The 13,291-nt window shown below is 36.1% G+C and overlaps 1 protein-coding gene across 3 annotated transcripts in view; it reads right to left on the bottom strand.

The window, feature by feature from the left end:
• LOC150076650 (uncharacterized) overlaps window positions 1–13,291 on the bottom strand; it is a 305,352-nt gene that overhangs the window by 40,036 nt on the left and 252,025 nt on the right. For all 3 annotated transcript variants that reach the window (XM_090386997.1, XM_090386999.1, XM_090386998.1), the window contains 3 exons: window positions 11,339–11,464; window positions 5,459–5,606; window positions 2,597–2,717 (listed from right to left, as the gene is read on the bottom strand). In XM_090386997.1, coding sequence (XP_090243123.1) covers window positions 2,597–2,717; window positions 5,459–5,606; window positions 11,339–11,464 — 395 coding nt within the window. The remainder of the gene's footprint in view (window positions 1–2,596; window positions 2,718–5,458; window positions 5,607–11,338; window positions 11,465–13,291) is intronic.

The raw sequence follows: 13,291 nt of genomic DNA, 5'->3' as shown, positions 1-13,291 counted from the left end.
ACTTCCTTTGATTTTATGTTTTTCTTAATTAACAGCATAACACCCCCTCCCTTGCGGTCCTGTCTATCCTTTCTGTACACATTGTACTCCCCAAATTCCAGTTCTGCATTCCTTATATCTTTGTGACACCACGTCTCTGCTATCCCAACAATATCCGCCTTTGATGTCTTGACCAACACTTCAAATTCATCAAATTTATTTACTATACTTCTAGCATTGGTATACATGCAAGCATACATGCTCCTATGCCTATTCCTTGTTACCCTAACACATCCCATATACCCAACTATTCCATGATGACTGCCATCCATCCCTGAAACCTCCAACACCCCTCGCTCCAGGTCGCTTCTTATTCTAATAGAAGTTGTGCAAGAATCACCTTCACCTCTGCCTGCGGTTACTGTTAAACTAAGTCTTTGTATCCCCCCAAACTAGCAGTTTTCCGACCCACCTAACACTGCCTCGATAGCATCAGCAAATATTCTTGCACCCTTTCTATTTAAGTGTATCCCATCCCTGTAGAAGCAGTCTCTCCTGTTAACAAGTACAGTCCAGGCTGAAAAAAATTCTACCCCTTGAGCCTTGCACAATCTTTCCAGGGCCGAATTGATCGACAAGGCTCTCATCATGTACTCCCTCCTATCGTGTCTGGGCAGAATTGCAGACACTTTCAAATTGAACCCTATTTCACGGCTTTTTTTCAAAAGTGACCTGTACTTGTTGAGTAATTCCGCCGGTCTCCTACTCTTAATATCATTAGTGCCAACGTGTACAACTATATCACCTTTTGTGCCCTTGAAAGATGATATCCGCTCTACAACGTCATACCCCCAGGGGCTCACATCTGGTGAGTATGGGCTTGGCACACCCAGGGTCCTGAGCTGGATATCATCATTCTTTTCCTTTTTGGTGATTCCTTTCTCTCTCTCTCTCTCTCTCTCTCTCTCTCTCTCTCTCTCTCTCTCTCTCTCTCTCTCTCAGGGTAACTCAGGAATTTTTTTTTGGCTGGTGCAGCATAAGCCTCAGGCTTCCTTGCATCATATGGCTAATAATAATAATAATAATCAACCTTTGCCCCTGGCAGACATACCCTGGTCCTGTTCCACCTATCCTTTTTACAAAGCATGTTCCCCGTTTCCCCGGTCTGTATGGACTCTGTGGGACTGGTCTTTATGCTTTGGCCTGGCTCATCTTCAGAGGTACCAGCTTGAGATTTATTCCTTTCAAGGTATTTAATGGAGGAGTACTATGACTCGAAGTCCACTAAAGCAGATAACTTTCATTAGCATTCAGAGTGTCTTCAATGATCTGGCAATGCTCTCCAGTTCTTTCTGGATTATGAATGGTGACAGTTTACTTATTGTCATTTCACTGCTGGAGTGAATTATTAAAAAGTCACAGCTGCCTGAAGTTTGCCTGTAATGAGGAATCTAGGTTCCTCATGTTTCTATCCTGTTATGTTCTGATCTGACATCCCAGTGGCTTTTGGTGGGAGTAAGTTTGTTCCACTTTGCCCTGGATAGGAGAACTTATCAAAACTGTGTTACCAGCTCTGCCATGTGGAAGCAGGAGTGAGCCAACTTGTTACCAAGCAGTAGAGAGGGTTAGTAATAGGTATGTACAAAGAAAGAAAACAAAAAAAGGGAGGTTACTTTCCTTCCTAATCTATAAACTAGATAAAGTGGATTTCTTTACTAAGGTTAATTGTGTTTTAGTGTAACTGTAACTTTAAAAGAAGAAACAATTTATCACTTCAAGAGAAAGAACTAAATTTGCAGGCAAGTCACTTGGTACATTTATTGTGAAAAAAAACAAAGTTTGCATAAATGGCATCATTATACTATATCTCATATTGTCAATCCCTTCACAATGAGAGCCCTACTCATGCATTTCAAATAAACACTTTCCCAGAAGTGTACTGCTATTTATTCTGAACTGGCACCTAGATGGCATCATTCCCGAGATTGCAGTCTCCTGAATGGTGGTGAGTCAGTGGGCACATGAGTGTAAGAGCAGACAACCTAGTTGATACTTGTGGAGAGAGGAATCTCTAACACGGTGATTATTTAATAAATAGCAGTGAATTTTTCCTTTTAAGAAAGTGCTACTTATTTGGAATGCATGAGTAGGGCAGCTCTTTGGGAATGGATTTCCCAATTTGAGACACAATATGATGTCTTTTATTAAACTTTGCATTTATAATATATGCTACATATAAAATGATGCTTTAGCATTAACAGTATGTTAGTTCAAGTTTTATTTTAAAAGTTACCTAAGAAAATTCATGCATTATGCTACAAGGTGTTACACCAAAATAAAAAGTTTTGCTTTGTGAAATGCTTAAAACGTTATCAGTTGGCCAACTGATAAGTAATTTTTTAAATTTACTGGGTTTGATGGATTAGCTTGATAATGTATGCATCAGTTAGATGAAATTTTAAGCAGTTCAAAAACAAAAACGTTTTTTGATTTGTACACTTAAATTAAGCTTGTTGGAAGAAATTATTTATATTTCTTCTTGTTTGGTTTTTAATTGTTATACTTTTTTAAAATACTTGAAACTTTAAAGAATGATTTAAAAGTCAGATAAACTTACTCTTGATATCTTTGCAGAGTTTCTGACTGACCCAATTGTATACATTTGGCAAAATCCTCTTTAAATCTGTTAATTTGCTGTTGTAATTCTTCTTTATGGGCTTTTTTCATGACTTCCAAAGCTAAAAATGAAAGAGATAATGTTAAGAATTTATAATATAAATTATGAAATGTACAATATGTAACAGGATTTATGCAGTACGAATCAAAATCCAGGACAACTTAAAGCCAATAAAACATTTATGTTATGTACAAATATATAAGAAACAAAAACTGGATGACAGCTATGACTTGCATGCACCATGAAAAAAAACTATTAAAGAAAATGTTCGATACAACCAACATAACACCAAGATGTCCTGCCTTGTGGTTCATACTGAAGAATAAATTTAGACTCCATTATCGTTCGTCACCATACATTTAAATATGCCCATTCTTTGACCAAAATGAGCACTTAAGAGTAACAACGAATACAACAAAGTACACAAAATCAATGTGTACACGAATGTAGACTGTTAACAGAGCCTATGTAATAAAACTACTCCACAAATCAAAAGAAATTTAATTTTTATTTTTAACAAACAAGTTAGTGAAAAGCATCATTTTAGCTCTTACTAAATCATTGAAGTAGGCGAAATGGCATAGTTTTGTTACATTGTGAATTGTGTGTCTATTGTGAATGCCTTCACAATGGGTTGCCTGTTATTGCACTACCTCAAATAAGCAAAGCTTTCCCAGTGGGGAAGACTAATATTACTTATCTCAGTGGATATGTCCATCCAGACAGCACTGTTTTGAAGCTTTAGCCTCTCATTGATGGGTGGGTGGGTAGGTATCCCAATGATACAATGAGTAACAACCCAGTTAAACTTTAACTCCACAATATGAGAGATGCTAGACAGTGTGTGATAGTCAAGTACCAAAGAGGGTTTAGGAATGAAAGCCTCAGCCTGTGGGAAGTTCACTAAATAAAATTTAGTAGTCTAGTATTTCCTGTAGTCCGAGGCTTTCAGCCCTAAATCCTTTTTAGTACTTTTTATTATTTATTATTTTTATTACAGAGCTATGATTTAGTGTGATTTTTCAAAAAAAAAAAAAAAAATTCTTGAGTTTCAGTACAGGTTATTTATTTTTAATTATATTTTCTAGTTAATAGCTTGTTGGCAGTAGTGGTCTTGAATAATAAACCTGTACTGAAACTCAAGAAAACATTCTTTTTTTTTTTTTTTTTTTTAATGTTTAAATTAATAGTAATACAGGTAGGCCTATATTACTAATAATTTAAAATATACAAGATTTATTTTCATCTCTTGATCAAGTGTATAAGCTATTACAAAGAGTTAGCATTAGTAGAGGCATATGATGCAACAAAGCAAACTTATGCAGCATTAACCAAAAAAAAAAAAAAAAAACCACTTCCACTTCACCTCTCGTTCGTTCGAAATACCTGTCCAGCTGAGCCTTAAATTTATTTAGGCTATCAACTTCCACAACAAAAGATGGAAATCTGTGCCACCGATCAACTACCCTCTGGCTAAAAGCAAACTTCCATAGATCTATCCTACATCTGCCTTTCCTCAATTTGAATTTATGCCTTCTCAGGTGATTATTCTGAGCAAAAGGAAGAATCCCATTGGCATTGAGCATGCTCAAACCATTCAAGGCTTTATACACCTCTATCAGATCACCTCGCCGGTTCCTAGTCTCCAGACACTAATTTGCAAAACTTAAGCCTTTCTTCATAAGAGCAACCCTTTGTTCCATTCACTAATCTTGTTGCCCTTCTCTGTACTCGTTCCAGCAGCTCTACATCCTTCTTGAAATGAGGCCTCCAGACCTGTATACAGTACACAAGGTATGGCCTGACCATTGCCTTTGTACAAGGGAATAATCACCTCCTTATCCCTGCTAGCAAATTCCTATATATCATTGATAAGACACCATGAGCTATTCTTGCAGCCCGTCTGCACTGCTCAGAGAACTTCATATCTGCCTGCACAATTACCCCCAGGTCCTTTTCATTTTCTACCACTGTCAGTGTAGTACCACAGAGTTGATACGTTGCTCTGGGGTTGCTGTTTCCCATATGTAGTACTTTAAATTTGTCAATGTTAAACTTCATTTGCCACCTCTCAGCCCATCTGTTCAACCTTTCCAGATTCTGTTGCAGCAGCATAGCGTCAGTGGTGTCCTTAACAACCCTGCTAACCTTTGTATCATCTGCAAACTTAAACATGAAGCCTGACGAACATTAGTCAATATCCTTAATAAATATAGAAAACAACAGTGAGCCCAGCACTGAACCCCAGGGGTCCGATGTGACAGATATGATGTGATAAACAATTTTTTTTTTTTTTTTTCAATCAAATGATTGTTATTTTGGTTTTTAGGAGCATTAGCAACTAAGGCCATATTGCTCCGGGGATATGTGGTGGTCATTCCCTGACCTTTCCGCATCCTCCGCATTTGGTAGTCATGGGCTCGAACCCCGGTCTAATCAAGAAGTGTGTGCTACGCACTGCTGCTCCTGCCCTCAATCAAATGAAGGTCATATGCTTAAAATACAGAAAATGTTTGGATCAGCTAAGGGTACAGCTGGAATCAACTAAACTGAGACTAAAGGGAAGGGAAAATAAATTGCTAAAATTGGCAATGCAGAACATTTTAGTCTCTTAATCACAGTTACAGGACATTGGGACATTTCTGCAATGGCCATAGCCAATATAGGTTGCTCTGTCAAGGTTAGGAAGTATTAGTACACCAAATACTATTACTAAATCATTATTTTATTACACCAAATTTAATTTATGTTGGTATTTAATTTAAAAAATAATAATAATAAAAAAAAAAGTTAACATTTTACCTGTAATGGTTGCTTGAGTTTCTTCAGCCAATACTTTTTCTTTCTCAGCCTTCAGTTGTGAAAGCTCTTGCTTATGCCTTTGTTCTAATTCAGAAATAATGCGTCGGTGAGAATTTTCCATGGCCACCAATCCTTTTTCACAGAGGCACTGCCACAATAAAATACATTTGTTATATTTATATAAAAGGTAAACAGGCATGGATGCATAGCGCGCGCATGCACACACACACACAGCCATAAAATCTGTATTTTAGCTTAGTATACTGTTGACTGGTGTTGTAACCACTTCAAGTATTAATCTACTGGATACATCCCTTAGGCTCCCTAATAATAAGTTAAGAGACCACAGCTATTTTACAATACCATAACAATAAAATTAAGATTAAATATTCATTATATATTTTTAATCAATAAATAAAACAAGTTTCATTATTCCAGGGATATTTTCCTAGGTTAAAACCTAGAAAAATATCTCTTAAAATTAACTACAGTGTATGCCATTTATTGTGACCCAAGATAAATGTTATCCATTAATATTATTCATATAATGTTATAAAACTTTTAAGAAGTCCTGATCAGGCATATACTAATACATAGGGGAAGAGAAAAAAAAAAAAAAAAAAAAAATTTTGTAATCAGTGCTTCGGTTTATGTTATTGTTTTTTTTTCCTTAGTACAGTTTACTCATGTGCAATGAATATCATCCCAATTCATTCCTGAACTCCTACACACTGTGTGGCTAGTTACTGATTTTGCTTTGTACAGTTCGTATTGTTATCAGTGTTGTTACTCTATGAAAGAAAGTACTGTACTTATACTCCTACCAATCTGACTGTTTTTTACAATAGAACATTAACCTTTTTTTTTTGAATTATTGATTTTAATATTTCCTTTATTTGATTTTAATTATTTGTATTAATTTACAGAAACATTATGACAGTCAAATTGAAGTATTTTATATTGCTTTATTTTCATATTCACTTTTTTGTTTACTTCCATCTTTTTTATATACACATTTCCACTCTGCATCAATAAACAATGCTAAACAGCTGTATTCTTGTTTCTTTGGTTACTGTTACAGTTTAGCTGAGTCCTGAAGTGATCATAATAAGCAGCATCCACCGTATTCATGAGGCAGCGACAATAACAGTTAGCAATTAATAGTTATTTAATGAATTCCAATTACCCTTTTCTCTAATGAGCTGATTTTCTTATTACTATGTATTTATGAAGAAGCTCTGAGCCTCCGTAGCCAGGTGGGCAGGAGCAGCAGTGCGTAGCACACGCTTCTTGATTAGACCGGGGTTCGAGCCCGTGCCCACCAAATACGGAGGATGCGGAAAGGTCAGAGAATGACCACCGCATATCCCCAAAGCAATATGGTCTTAGTTGCTAATGCTCCTAAAAACCAAATAACAAACAAACAAACAAACAAACAATCTCTGATCTTTATAAAACATCAAAAGAATAGTGCCCACTGCTCTTAAATAGGGTGCCCAAACATCTGGCAAAAGCTGGACATGTCTGGTTTTTGTCTTCCATCCACCATCTGGCCGGCATTTTAAAATTCGATAATAAGTCTGGCTTTTTGTTAGGGAAAGTACACTTTTAGCTCAATTCTATTCATAATTCTGATTTCTGTAGTGAAGCTTTTCAATGCAATGAAAAGCAAATATGCAGGATAGTAGAGTTCATGTTAAATTTTTGTACAAAATTAGCTGTTCTTGATTTCTGTGTGTTATTCCGAAAACTGTTCTCATCCAGCTATGAACAATATCATCAAATCAGTTAAATTGAGAAAGGAAAAGTCAGAGTAGTCAAGCAAGACTAAGTTTACTATTGGTGCAATTACTGAAAAGAAGGACATACATTTGGAGAATTAAACAAAATTATTAAGGTATGTACAATAAATTATTTCTTTCCAAATGATATAGACATTTCAGAATTATTTATCTCACGTGAAGTGGATTGACAATAGTTTTTTCATTTTTATTTGCAGTTTTCAATTTGTATAACTTTGCTAACATTTGGTGTTTGCAGTTTTATTTGTGTAACTTTGTAACTACAGTAATTGCCAGAACAACATTTTAAGATTAGCCTTATTTAAAATGTCTTCCCTTAAAATAACGTGCAAATTCTCAAGCAATCTTAAGACTGTTCTTAAGTATCCTTGCTTTGATGTTGGGCAGAATGAAAACAAGGCAAAGTGTATTGTTTGTGAAAGTTACATGCTGATGAATTGTGCATAAAGGTTCCACTGATTTGGAGTGGCATGTTCAAAGTGACAAACAACAAAATGGTGCAGATTATCTTCTTCTGGGAAATCAGAATAATTTTTCTTCAGCATAATTCAAACAATACAAGATCATGGGAATTTTTTTGGCATTCCACGTAATTAAGCATAATCAACCTTACAGATTAATACACTACACTGCAGGTTCAATATATGAATTTAAGGACTTGGAAATTGCTGTAAACATTGTATATGCAAGAACTAAAAGCAATTATAAATAAAATGATTGTTCCATACACCATTGAAGTATTAGTGAAAATGCTCGATGAGGTATCTTGTTGTAGTAGTAGTAGTAGTGGCATGTGATGCAAGAAAGCATGTGTATGAGCTTATGCAGCATCAGCCAAAAAAAATATCACACCATTCCCTCCAAACGCCTGTCCAGTTTCTCCTTAAATTTATTCAACCTATCAACTTCCACAATGACAGATGGAAGTTTGTTCCAGCAATTAACCACCCGCCGGCTAAAGGCAAATTTCCGCACATCTATTCTACATCTGTCTTTTCTTAATTTGAATTTATGCCCCCTTAGGTTCGTAATCTGAATAAGTGGAAGGATCCCATTAGAATTCAGCGTGCTCAACCCATTCAAGGCCTTATACACCTCAATCAGATCACCATGCAGGTGCCTAGTCTCCAGCCACCTGCAAATTGCATAACTTAAGCCTCTCTTGGTAAGAGGATCCCTTCATTCCCCTCACCAATGTTGTTGCCCTTCTCTGTACACGCTCAAGTAAATCTACATCCTTCCTAAAATGAGGCCTCCAGACCTGTACGCAGTACTCAAGGCGCAGTCTGACCATTGCCTTATACAGAGGGATAATCACCTCCTTCTCCCTGCTAGCAAAATTCCTATATATCATTGACAAAACCCCATGACCTGCCCTGGCAGCCTGTCTGCATTGCTCAGAAAACTTCATATCTGCCTGCACAATTACTCCCAGGTCTTTTTCATTTTCTACCACCTTAAGTGTAGTACCACACAGTTGGTACATTTCTCTGGGGTTACTTCTACCCATATGCAGTACTTTGCATTTGTCAAGGTTAAACTTCAGTGGCCACTTCTTAGCCCATCTGCACAAATTATTTAGATCCTGTTGAAGTAGCACACTGCCATTACTGTCATTAACAACCCTGCCAACCTTTGTATCATCTGCAAACTTAGACATTAAGCCTGATATACCTTCATCAATATCATTGATGAAGGTATATATTATTGAAGGTATACAAAACAACAGTGGACCCAACACCAAACCCTGTGGGATTCCACTAATAACATTAGTCCACGAAGAGCAGCACCCATTAATTACCGCCCTCTGTCTTCTCGCACTTAACCATCCTTTTATCCATTGTAACAACTTACCCTTAATATCATTCTGCTCCAATTTGTACAATAGTCTTTCATGCGCAACAGTGTCAAAAGCTTTCCTGAAATCCAAATATATGATATCAAAATTTTTTGCATCCAGTTTCTTTGTAACCACATCATAATATCCTACCAAATTTGTCAGACAACTTTCCCTTAACGAACCCATGCTGTGTCTGAATTATTGCTGCAGTCTTGTCTAGATGAGATCCTGCAATGCATCTTTAACCAGTGACTCCATTATTTTACCCAGAACAGAAGTTAAACTAACTGGTCTGTAATTACTCGTGTCACCCTTCGATCCCGCCTTTGTGAATTGGGGATACATTTGCACATCTCCAGTCCGTGGGGGACCTCCCCTGAGTCCAAAGATTCTCTCATAATTATGGCTAAGGGTTTGCTTAGTTGCTTTGCCGCCTCCTTTAATATAAATGGATAGATCCCATCCACCCCAGGTGCCTTTCTTATGTTTAACTTCAATAATTTCTCCTCCACTTTGCTCTCAGTCATTACAAAATCATTAAGCACCCTGCTACAATTTGATAACCTTCTGCCATTTTCAAACCTTAATAGCTCCTCATGTGTGAATGAGGATGTAGAATACTCATTCAGTTTGTTTGCTATCTGAGCAGGATCATCAACAGTGGAACCATCGATATCAAATGGACCAATCAGATTCATCCCCTTCCTTTTAGAGTTTATATAAGTAAAGAAATCAGCTTTAACACTGGAAGGTAAGTTTGGAGTATCAAACTTACATATGATATTTATGTAAGAAAATGTTAGCTCACCATCTTTTCTGATCATAATGAATTTAGCTTGCACATGACTTTTTTTGTCTCGCAACTCCTAGACCACTTCATTATCTGTGATATTCATCAGGTCCCACTCTACAATTACAGACATACCTTTGCCATATTGAGTTGTATGTGTAGGGTAACTTGCAAAGGAATACCACTAAAGTCTGAGAGTTTAGAAGGGTCTCTACCTGCTTCTGACTTATGGTTTCAATTAGTAGGTATCTAGATCTAAGTCTTTTCACCATTTTGGTGAACCCACTATGTTTTCTAAAAAACTTTTGTATGAGAAATGGAGACAGGGTACCCATGCATTTGTTTTTCAAAAATTAATGATAAGGAATGTTGGGCATTCCTTTCACTGCACATCAGTGTGCAGTCTTTGACTGTGATATCATGTTCAGTTTCATTTAAGTCAAACTAGTGGACCGTCCACTGAAGCATCTATGCTGAAGTCAAGAGTAGTTGTCATATTCTATAGTTTGCTTCTTTTAGCCCTGAGAGAAGAGTATTTTTCCACCAAGGATTCTAAGCCATGCCATGGGAAGGCATAAGCAGTGCCTAGTGTGACTAAGCAGAGATTACTAAGGGTTGGCAAATTAACAAGGAAAAATATAAAGGCAGGTAGCTTTCCTTTCTTCAAAAAAAAAAAAAACTTTTTGAAGAAAGCTGCTACTAAATAAGGAATTTTAATAAATATAGAAACTTAAAAGAACAAGTAGTTACTCTAGAAAAATCACTCTGTGAAAGCACAGATAAATAACTTAGTCACTTGACACCTGGATTGCCATTTTTACATCTTTAATATTTAGCATTTTATAACATGGTCACATATGAATACTTTGTGTTAATGTAAAATATAGGTTAACATTAATTTCTTTTCATCTTCATTTTAATTTTGTTAATTTATTTTGATTATTCTAATTTAAATGGCAGAAGGCATGATGGAAGAGAGTAAATTAGCTTCATGTTCAAAGTTTTTTTCCGCCTCATTACATGCTTTGATCGAGGAGATACTTAAGTACCTTCTCCTCACACACACGTGCGTGTGTATGTGTGTGTGCAAGATATCAATCAAGAATATAAAAAAAAGAAAGTGCCATACTACTGGGAAGAGCTTAAGGAATAAATAAATTTAAAAATACAAACTTTTTTTAACAAAAAAAAAAGAAAAATTTATACAAAAATGTCGCAACAAATTAATGCCTAAAATGGTATGTATATCCTAATAATCAACTTCTATTTTCAACCGATATTTTATCAATTATATAAATGAAAATTAAGATGTTTTCTGAACCAGGTTGAGTAAATTACAATTACACTTTATTGAGTGCCATAACTGCAGCTTAATCATGTGAAACCTCTTTTAGTGTAGGGATGCAGAGAATATAAAGCAGAATAAAAAAAAATTATCATTATCATACCTTTAGCTCTTCGATCTCTGTTTGATACCGTTGACGAATTGCTTCTTCATTAATTGGATTTTGCCTTTGCATCAACTTCTGTTCACAGAGTTCTTTAAGACTTTTAATTTGTTCATCATATTCAATCTGAAAATACAATAATTTCTAAATTATTTCTCTTTTAAATAAGAATGAATACGCACAACTGCATATAGATCTATGTAGTACAATCAAGAAGTTCTCACACTAGCTGCACAGCATTTCAGTCAATAAATGCAGTGCAATTTATGGTTGTAAAACTGCAAGTTTCAACCTGTATCATAATAATAGGTAATTAATAAACATCACAGTAGGAAATTAACAAATATGCTATCTGAGTAGAAGTTTATTAATTACCTAGTGTATTATTTTATCAATTTCTGAGTGTTATAAATGAAATTTAACCATTGCTTAAGGAAATCTGCTTCTCAAACATTGGAAATGACACATCACTGATTCTGTCTCATAATACCATATCTGAACTTCAAATAGTTTCAAAGGGTGAATAGAAAGTTCAGCAGACTTTCTCATGCACAAAACAAATGAAATAGCTGGTCAACTCGTGCATTAGGACTGCTTGCTCAGCAGCAATGCCATGGACAATTTGTGGCAATCTCATGATTTTTTCTCTACAGTCTTAAAACAAAAGATGAATTACTGAATTAGAAATCACCTCATTTGCCATAATCAAAAAATTGGTTGTGGCAAAAAGAAAAAGGACGTTAAATGGTTCCCCCACCCCACCAAGGTACAGTGCACTGTGAATAAGGATACACACAGGTGTTGCATTGACTGTAAGAGGCAACTCACCTGACACTTCAACAATGCAATGTTTTCTTTCCATAAAATAAAACATTTTTATTGCTGTTACTGTTCCACAATCATTTTGAAATTATTGAATCTTGATGCTAAGAAAGCTCCAGATCCAGGGGTATTTCTCCACTTGTTCTCAAAACCTGTGCTCCTGAACTTACTCCTGTTCTTTGCCGCTGTTTTTCACTTTATTCTTAACTTCAAGCACATTTCAAGATGTTTTTCCTTCTGCTTGGAAATTCTCATATCCAGCCAGTTCCTAAAAAGGGTGACAAATCACTCCCATCCAATTATCATCCCATTGCAATTACTTCTACTCTTTCAAAAGTAACAGAGAAATCAATTAACTCCCAACTGTTAAACTAGCTAGAAACCTGACTGATCAACGATCGCTACTATGGATTCCATCAGTGTCGATCCACTGGTGATATTCTGGCTTATGTTACTCATTTATGGACAAATTCAATAGAAAAGTTTGGTGAAACACAAGCAGTTGCTCTTGACATCTCAAAGGCTTTCGATCATGTTTGGCATAAAGGTCTTCTAAACAAGCTTCCATCTTATGATTTACCAACTTTTTTTTGTAATTTGTTATCCAGTTTTCTCTGCCTTCTAACTTCTCCACTAATGCTGGTGTCCCCCAAGGTTCAGTCCTTTTCCCCCACTCTTTTCCTCTTGTATATTAATGACCTTCCATTGACTGGAAATCCTATTCATAGTTTTGTCGATGATAGCATATTGCATTCCACTTTGTATTTTGAGAAACCTTACCCTGTTCAATCAGCTTCAACTTCTCGAATATCTGCTACCAATTCCTTAAATGCCGATCTCCAAGTAATTCTCCAGTGGGGCAAAGACCAACTTAGTTGATTTCAATCCTTCTAAAACTCAGTCATCTCTAATATCTCCAAAAGGGATTCTTCTGCTCCTATGCTTATCTTTGGTGACACTCCGATTTCTAGCCAAGATATCACTTTTGGGGATTACCCTGACTTTTCAGGGTACAGCTCTAAAACGGTGTTCGCAGGCCTTCTGCTAGTTAGTACACCGGACCGAACCTATTGGTAACTCTTTAGGCGGCTTCCGGATCAGCTAGTGTATAATCTTGCTACCTCTACTCCA

This window comes from Mastigoproctus giganteus, chromosome 12 (assembly GCF_048544385.1).
Source record: "Mastigoproctus giganteus isolate SK-2022 chromosome 12, ASM4854438v1, whole genome shotgun sequence".
NCBI lineage: Eukaryota > Metazoa > Arthropoda > Arachnida > Uropygi > Thelyphonidae > Mastigoproctus > Mastigoproctus giganteus.
Note: the sequence above shows the minus strand (reverse complement) of the source record. Positions and strands in the feature narration are given on the sequence as shown.